The sequence below is a fragment of the Symphodus melops genome (genome assembly GCF_947650265.1).
Source record: "Symphodus melops genome assembly, chromosome: 8".
In the NCBI taxonomy this organism is placed as follows: domain Eukaryota; kingdom Metazoa; phylum Chordata; class Actinopteri; order Labriformes; family Labridae; genus Symphodus; species Symphodus melops.
This window is the reverse complement of record NC_136698.1, coordinates 4,303,254-4,312,863: the sequence shown is the minus strand read 5'-3', so window position 1 is coordinate 4,312,863 and position 9,610 is coordinate 4,303,254. Positions and strand designations below refer to the sequence as shown.

The 9,610-nt window shown below is 40.2% G+C and overlaps 1 protein-coding gene across 1 annotated transcript; it reads right to left on the bottom strand.

Annotated features, from left to right (window-relative positions):
* On the bottom strand, positions 1-6,743 carry LOC306827674 (alpha-2,8-sialyltransferase 8F-like; the record flags this gene model as incomplete). The annotated part of the gene is made up of 7 exons (XM_079349632.1): positions 1-879; positions 1,082-1,777; positions 1,861-1,950; positions 2,031-2,143; positions 4,905-5,049; positions 6,407-6,481; positions 6,625-6,743. Coding segments are annotated over 6 exons (1,020 nt in total), but the record flags the coding sequence as incomplete, so codon positions are not given.
* Between the last annotated feature and the right edge of the window lie 2,867 nt (positions 6,744-9,610).

Here is a 9,610-nt window from a genome sequence, read left to right as displayed (position 1 = left end):
TGTTTATAATTTTTTTTTTTTATTATACACAATGTCTGACTAGACTCTATGATTGACTTGTGTGTTGTCTGTAATCTTCTTTGGGATTATATTTCATTTAATAACTTAATTTGAATCGCACTTTTTAATTTTAATTTTACTTTGACAATACACACATTCACATCCAGACACTGAAACAACCTAAATATATTTTTGTGAAAAATATTTATTCCTCAATTCCACAATATTGGCTCTCACCTTGTGTTATTCACTAAAATGGAAACAAAATCTCAGATGTTGCATTTCTTTTAAAGTGGGCTCATAGAGTCGACAGCTTTGGTCATCTACAGCCTGAACATCATTTCTCTGCATTACAAAAAGAAAATCACTGGCAACACCTTTAAAATATCAGCATGAAAGGCAATGCACGTGGTTGCAAAATATCAACACAAGTCACTCTATTAACCTTCATATATACAAGTGTCTCTATTCTCTTTCCTTCTAGGGTTTCCCAGAGGGCGGCCATGATGGTTTGTATTATGCTAGAGAGACGCAACCCCTTCAGGTCCTCTGACATCTGCTGCTTTTTAATGAAGCATTGTCAGTGTTTTAGAGTGGAAACTCTCGCACACAATCAGTAACAACGTCTTTTAAAACAATCATGTGAAAGAAGTGTGTAAAGTCCAAACATCTTCCCTCAACAGTTTTCCTGGATATATCTGTTGAAGTGGTGAAAGAGTTTATGATTCTTCACATTCCAGTGTGCAGCTGTAGAAGTCAAACAATCATGTAAGAAGGATTTGATTTTCCTCATTTCACACTCAGTTTGTTTTAAAAGCTTTGGTGGTTGGTTATATGACTTGTTCTAATCTTACACAGTCCAAAAAGAGCAATAGTAACCTTTTTTTTTTTTTTTTTAAAGGTTTATTTTTGGCCTTTTGCCTTTATTGATAGGACAGTGGATAGAGTCGGAAACAGGGAGAGAGTGGGGAGAGACATGCGGGAAAGTGGCCACAGGCCGGACGCGAACCCGGGCGAGGAGCAAAGCCTCGCAACATGGTGCGCGCGCTGCCGCTGCGCTATCGGCGCCACCAATAGTAACCTTTTAACCTTAAATAATTCACTTCACCATCATTAACAGGTCAACATATCTACACTGTAGCCCTGAGCCTCACATAGAAATTCCCCTTTAAATCAAAAACCCTCCTCCCATATTTCAGCTGATTCATTTAGGAACATGATAGATTAAACGAGTGATTTGCTTTACCCTAATGATACAAAGAAGGCACTTTGCTTCTGTTCTGTCAGTACGCCATGGGTCTACTTTTTACCTTGTTGACAATCTCCCAGATGAAGCTTGAGCACGCCCCGACGATGCAACTGCAACAAGAGCTCAAACTCCTTGGGCATGGCATGTACAGATTTAAATTTTGTGTCATCATAGTAGTGGTTCGCTAGGTCGTAGAATTCAAAGGGGTGATTACTGAAGGGCCAGAACCCATACAGATGCACATTTTCACACACCTCCAAAGCCATGCTAGCCATAATTAGCCCGGTGCTCAGCCACGCTGATTGCCGCAAGCCTCTTGTGTGCCAGAAAGCAGCCAGACGTTGGAAGTACTGAGGGTGAATGTAGACTGGCTTCATGGGGATTCCAAATTCCTCAATAGTGTAGGCGGCCCGCAGACCTACTTCAATGTCTATGCCAGTGCAGAAGGTGGGAAGGAGAAGCAGGGAGTTTCCATAAACACGCATACTTTCCACAAAGGGACGACGACGGTTCGTCAGAGACCCATACCTGGAGACAAAACAGCAGATATAAAGCAAGAAGACAAAAGAAGTCTGTAAGGACAGTCAAGTGAGATCCATCCTCGCGCTCACTTGTAAATGAAGATGCTTGGGTTCGCTGTCACAAGGTCCGTCTTGACACCAACATGCTTATCATAATTTCCCAATGGAGGAAGGTTGCACCTGAAGGAGCAAGAAAAAAAGAGTCAGATCTTTTTTATGGAATTTCAGCAGAAATTATTTTTGATACTGCGAGTCGACACCTCATTACAAACTGCGCTGAATCAATGCTCTCTCCACAGTTGCTGTCACTCAGGATGCCTCCGTTCCCGACAACGGCACACGTGTCCCATGTCTTATTTGAGAAAGGATGCTCCTGGAATTGTAATCAATGGCTATGTATTACTACACAACAATTTAATTCAATTTTATTTGTATAGCACATTTTATACAAAAATATGCCCAATGTGCTTTACTGAAGACAAAGATAAACAAACACAATTTAAACTCATTTAAAATAATAAAACAAAACAGACAAAGATAAACTAGCAGCCAAAGGCACCAGAGAAAAGCAATGTTTTAAGACCACTTTTTACAAAACGTAATGTTTCTTGTACTTTGAGTTCTTAATTAATGTTTCGTTTCAGGATCATTTTAATCACAGACACACTCGCACTTGCCTACACGCACACTGAGCGCTGATAGAGCACGCTGCAAAGAATTAATTGTCACTGGTTTGAATGACTGCATTGAACGCACTGAGTGAACTCCTGTTTTAAAATGTTCCCATCCTAGACCCGCAGGTGGAGAGATTTCTTTTCAACGGACGCCACAGCTGGGGAAATCCTCGTGAAGGACCCGTCATATGCAGCCAACCCAAGAGAGCACTGAATCACATCTGCAGCAAGCAGTCATGCAAGTCATGTTTAACTGAATGTAAACATACTTTGCTGAAGAGGATGAACGTGCACAAAACAGTGATGACAGTCATACGTGAGCCGTATTGATATAGAGAAAAATCAATGATACATCTATTAAAGTGCCATAGTGACAGTAGTGAGAATAGAAAAGTGGGAATTTTTGTGGGAATAGGGTCAAGAGGACAGGTAGATCATTTTAGTTTAGTTAGTATATTAGTTTATTATTCCGTTGACAGTCCCCTTATACAATATAAGGAGCACCTTCAGCCTTTCCGGCTAGTTGCCAGCTGGTCCCCGGCCACTTGTAAAACTGCAACCTAAAATGCATAGTTCAAAAATTAAAATACAATAAATTGTGGTTTATTGCATTTGTGATAACAGAAGACCTTGGCAAAAGAGAGAGAGGCATACAGACATAAAACATGTTGCACAAACCTGGAGCAAGCACAGTTTGAACAAAGAGTATTCGTTTGATCAGCTCCTCAAGGTCAGAAATGTAGACGGACTGTGAGAAATGGCACATTCACACTTTAACCGTTTCAAAGCTGATACACCAGATGTGCCAACTTTGACTTCCTGTTCTCAACATACCTTGACTCCCTGTTTTCAAACAACCTTGACTCCTTTTTCGTGAAACAACACCAGTTTTGGTTTAGATAACAACTCATGAAGTCATTGTTGCAGGACAGACTAGGCAGGGATGGTGTCTCAGAATATTACACACAGATGCAATGAAACATCTTATGCAAATGTACAACTCTTTCTTGATGTCTGATATGTGTCCTGTGAATTTGTTGGGATGAGACTTGTGTGCATTCGGCATTGTGTTGATCTGTTACAAATTAGCCGCATAAACTCACATTCATCCTCCTCCTGCGACATGGAGACGAATGCACTACAGTCTTTCTCAGGTGTGAAATTTAGTCCAAACACACCATTGTATGTCTAACAGTGGTGGAATAACTATGAATCATCAAAATATTTATCCACCTCAGCTGCCTCAATGATTATCGCCTCTGCAGATCGCATGAAACCTGAGAGCTTACATTGTACTTCTTATGTAAGCACAAGTGGCTTAGAAGTGTTTACTAATGGCATACATTGTACTGCAGCTGTGGCACTCACACCTGCTCAAAAGAAACTATGATGTATAGAATTCTTACCCGCATATTTCACTCTCTAAAGCTCACTCTGACCAGTGGCCTGACTTTGGTCTGTTTGTTAAACTACTATATGTAAAGAATCCAATGACTGGCTCCCCTCTCTTACATACCCAGGAGCTTTTTTTCTCCCCCTCCTTTCAAACTCACAGACATTCTCTCATTATGAGAGCTCACTGTCAGTGGAAGAGAGTGAACTTCCTCTTTTCTATTTCAGGCTCCCACACACAGACATTTCTCCTCTGCTTGTACAGGTTGCAAGCACCTTATGGGCAGCTCAAAAAATGATGTTGGACTTATAAAAAATTGCGAACCTGTTCAGTTCATTCCCAAATCTCTGGAGAAATGCTGCCAATAATGTGACTTAAAGCCATGTTACAATTGTCTATTATCTGATCACATGATGGGCAGATTATGGTTTATATATTCCTGAATAAACAGTGGTATTGTCATTAATAATATGCGTATTTGATGTTCTAACTACATTACGTCTTGGTGAGCAGATCATATTAAAAAAATATGCTCTGTCAGATGTTGCAGATTCATCAAGTTCAATGTATGAGCTGGTCCTTAAATGAACTTTTTTGATCACTAGCTAACATGACTAGTAGATTTTTAAAGTTACCGACCAACCGGATCTTCCACCAGCCAAAAGTTTGTTTTAAAATGTTTTTTTGTAAATCTGGCAATCCTTAGAGTACAACGTATTCATATGGTCAAATATGAGCTTGAGCCATTTAACATTAAAAGTCATTAATTTTCTTCTTCTGTTCCCCTCCTCTTTCATCTCTGGAGTTCGGATGACGAAACTGTATAATTCAGTAGATCAAAACTACTGCTGGATCTCAGGTTTCAATTAGATTTTTTTTCATGGATAAATTCAGCAGTATATTACTTCATTGTGACGTATACTGGCAGCTTTAAACTTGTGGATGACAAAGTCGTGAAAATTACGTAATACATGCTGTCAGCCAGGGGTGGCCAAAAATGAAAGAGAGTAGCAGATACAGTATATTGTGGATGTGTTGATTATATTCCTGAGTGCCAAACAAAATACCTTTGCAAAGGTGCTGAAATCTTCAGGAGACACCTTGCGGCTCCTCTTCTTTTCCGCATCATAAAAAAGCCTGGATCCCACTGGAGTGTTGGCCTGGGTAATGATGGCTTTGTCAAAACCGCTGCAGTTGCTTCTCAGCAGAGATCTGAGGAACCACAAGGACTTTGTCAAACTGTACACAAGAGACTGAAGTGTTGACCTTCCCTTAAATGTTTGTAAGAGAAAATAAAACATTAAGAGCACTTGTATGTTTTAGGCACAGTCCTTTGTTTTACCCACACTCACATGATTTTAAAGGGAGTTAATGTATATCAACTTAAGTTTGGGAGCAGGACCACGCCCAAACCACACCTCCAATCACCTGACAAGCCCACTTACACTACGTCGTCCTACTCTACACCGTTTGTCTCAGTTCTTAGACAACCAACCCTCCCTTCCCTTCTTCTCGTCCATTCTGCCTCTTTCCTCATCCCTCTATCTCGTTTGTCTAATGGCAGGTACAGCCTGGGGTAGTGATCAGCTCAGGCAGATCTACGTGAGAGACGGTTTCCCCACCCTGAGTTTCCCTCTGCCCTGCAGTCAGTTTATCCTTCTAGAGCAGCATTCGCCATTATATTCATTACCTTAGCCTTTATTCATCTGTCTCATCATTCATAGGATCTATCATTAAATACTGTATCTTAAACGTCTATGGTCATGGCGTAGTCCTTGCCAGTGAATGTGTCTTATACTTAGACCAAATTCCTCATCTTTACTCCACATTAATTTACACTTCCATTCCTCACTTCTTCAGCTGTTCTTTATTCCATGTAAAGAGGAATCTATTTTGATCCTGCACAGATTTGGATTTTGTTCCGACATTCAGTGTTTAATGGAGATGTATAACATACCATGCTGACTATAGACTGGAATAGTGATGATGTATTTTTTTAGGCCTACCCGGAAGTAGCTTCACCATGGGTTCAAACAAGGAGTGGCCAATGGGATTTTTGCATTGGACGGTGGATCATTAGAGAAAATAAGCTCTGTGGCAAACACGCTTCTGATCATCTTTGCGGATGAACACCATTTATATGAAATTTGAAGTGTTAATGCAGTTGAGACAAGTAAAAAGCTAACGTTATGCTACAAGCAAACTACACAGCGGTCGGTCGATTTTGATGTCACGACCGTTATGCTTCAGCGAATATTTGCAAGACCACTGAAAAAGCCACTTGTCAGCAGCCGCTGTTTAAAGTATGCGTGAAAACTTTAAGATTCACAAGTGGGGACCTTAGCTAGCTTAGTTTATCTCATCTAACAAAACATCAACATCTCTTAAGCTTGTATTAATCTTAAATCTCCATTGACTTTTAAAGTTTAAAACATGGCGCTAAAATGCTAACTCACTTTTGGGTTTGAGGACTCATTCCTGTCTATAATGTTTAATTTGAGCTTTTTTTCTTTTATGTTCTCCCCTTAAAGTTAAAGACAGACAGAAGAGCTTTTTTTCTTTTTTTTACCTGAATTTAATATAATTGTCCTCGTGCTTCTGCCAGTCTTGAGAGTAACCCTCCAATACTTTTTCGATAATTTTCCTGTAAAAAAACAAACACACACGAAGATATAAATACACAACCAGGTGAGTAAGCCCTGAGTTTCACCGACATGCCTTCATCTGATAGAAGTCATAAATAAAAAGGCAACGTTCAGGAGAAGCTGTGATGGTGTTTGCACTCACGTGCAGTTTTTGCAGAGGTTAAAGGTCTTGGGGGCCCTTTTCCTCTGAGGGGCTGGTAATTGCTTGTCCACATTACTGTGGAAAAAACAAAAGAATAAAAAGGAGGAAAGATGTGTTGATTCAGAAGCAAAGACAAGACAATTTAATCAGAGGCATAACACAACAGTCTGGACGGTGCATATAGACTATGTTTCTGTATGAACCACTACCCACATTTACAGCTATGACAGCCAACACAGAGAAAATCCTGTTACGATTCAGAATTGAATTGAAACCAAACGCACGACTCAGAGACAGAATAACGAACAATGATTTATTAAACAACGAGTGACAATGGTGAATAAATGTTCTACATGAAATATAAGTGACACTAATGTGTAGCATGAGTCTAAGGTTACAATAATGTGTACAAGTAATATAATGTGACTCTAATGTGTAACAAGAAATATAATGTGACTCGAAGGTGATCCAAAAGCATGCGTGTAGTAGAGCCAGATGAAGACAAACAAGACGATGAGGGAACACAAGGTTGCAGGACGGGCAGGACTGGGAAACTAACGAGAGGTCAAAACACACGACAGGGAAAACACGAACAATCACAGAGCCACTAGATAACTGGTAAAGACACGGAGAGCACAAACCACTGAGGGAAGAACAATAATCTGGCGCCGGCAGCATGGAAGGAGCCGGCTTAAATAATGAGCTGATTGAAGTGAACACACCTGTGAGCCAACCTGAAACCAATGAGCAATTAAGTGTGAAGGGTAAACACAGAGGGAGTAGACATACAGGGAAAACAAAACATGACAAATCCACCCCTAAAGTACACAGTGGCGACTGGTCATTAGGGGCAGGTGGGGCACAGCTGCACCTATTAGCGTCAGAAAGAACTGTGCAAACAAACCAAGTTATGTTACATATTATGTCATAAGGTATTAGCTATAATAAGCATGTTCGTCATTTGCATCGGATTATTTCTATTTTATTTCATTTTTAACTAAAAATAAAGTTTAAATACTTTATACAGAGAAGAAGGCACTCTTCTGTTTTCCGTGTTTGCTATTCGTCAAGGATGGAGTTCAAAGGCTTGAAACATCTTTCTGAAAGGATCTTAAAACATGAGAGCAGCAGGAGTCGCCTGGACTGTGTGCTGAAACTGGTATTACTGGGAACAGTAAATGTGGCCGCTCAAATTGACAGCGCTGACAGGCGTTACAGGCGATCCATTGAGCAGCATAACGACAGGTGAAGGAGAACAGGTATATGCTCATTCGGATAATCACATGTGTTAAACTTTGTGGAAAATGCAAAAACTGCATTGCAGGGCCATGACGACAGGCATTTTCCGTTGTTTGTTTGAGACAATGAGTGAGGGCGATTGGAGGCTTCAGAGGCAGCTCAGCCCATATTCAAAGGGACATCAAACACCATTCAAACAAACTGTAGACTGCATGTATTAAGTGTACAGGGAGGAGATAGTCAAACAAATGGGCGAGACATCCTTTGTCGCTGTACAGACTGACGAGACAACTGATGAGAGTGTTTGTGTCAGAGAAAGGGTGTGTATGTGTGTGTGTGAGAAAGTGTGTTGTTTGTGTATGTATGTAAGATTTGACAAGGGACTCTGCATAGTATTTTTTTAAACCATAAATGACCCCTTGACATGTGTAAAATTAAAAAAGGGCATCAGTCCAGAGAGTAATGTCAATGTCCTTGTTTATCTTATCATAAAGTGGTTGTGCCCCACTGAATGTACATCCAAAAGCTCACATAGGTCAACATGATAACTTTATAGTTTGTTTTTGTGGGGGCTGCCACAGCACTCAGACATTTCTCCATTAATGCATGTCAACAGATGTGTGACTCAGGCCTGTGTGTGTCTCTCTAACAACAGAGTGCCCCCTTGGTTAATAAAATGTATTTTAACCTCGCAATTAATAACCTTTTATAAAAAGTTTCAATTAAAAACAATTCTTGGTTCAAAACATACAGAAAAGTTCATAATTCAGTATTTATCATGTAAAACATTTGATACGATTCTGTAGCAATTTAAACTCATGAGTTCAATTTACGTCTCCTTCATGCACCGTGAATGAACAACCAGCACAGACACAAGTGGTGCCAAATTTGAAATCCTACGCATATAAATGAACCCGAATTTTTTTTTTTTAGCAGTATGGAGCAGAGTAACGCATGCACAGAAATAAAAATAAAAACATTTAGCGTTGTGTTTCAGCAGTCTATCGTATCTACCATTGAGTGTGCACGTATAAATGCCATTTTCACACTTACTCGTCGAGTGAGAACCAGAAGGCAGTGGTCAGTAGACTCCCAAAACACAGGACAGTCATCCACCGAGGGAAGAGTGACTTTAACTGTTGCTTCACAGACATACCTCTCTCCTCTTCCTCTACAGTCATCTTTTAGCCTCCTTCGCTCCCTGTCGCAAACTCACCCGTGTTCTGGACCACTTTCCTCGGGTTGGATTCAGATAAACCGAGCTAATGTCCTTTTAGTCTGATTCAATTAACGTGATGATTGAAGGCTTGTAGAGTCCGATCCTCCACCGCTGAATCACTAAACTACTGTTCGGTTTATCGCATCTGGGAGTGACAAGGATCAGGGCTGTAGATAGATAACACATAGATAACCAGGGCCGCCCCTGGCCAAGTGGGGGCCCTAAGCAGGATTTTATTTCAGGGGCCCCCCTTCCAATAACATAACAATAATAATAATACTAATAGTAATAATAATAATAATAATAATAATAATAACAATAATAATAATAATAATAATAATAATAATAATGATAAAAAATCAAATGAACAGCCTCTGTCAACAGTGGAACAAGAACTTTACAGTCGGTGGGGGAGTACAGACAGCGTAAAGTCTGCCTCACGGATGAACAGCTCCGTGGTTATTTTTTAGAGCTGTGAGAAACTGATGAATCAGCTGGTGGAGAGTGGAGTGGTGGTGAAGGAAACAC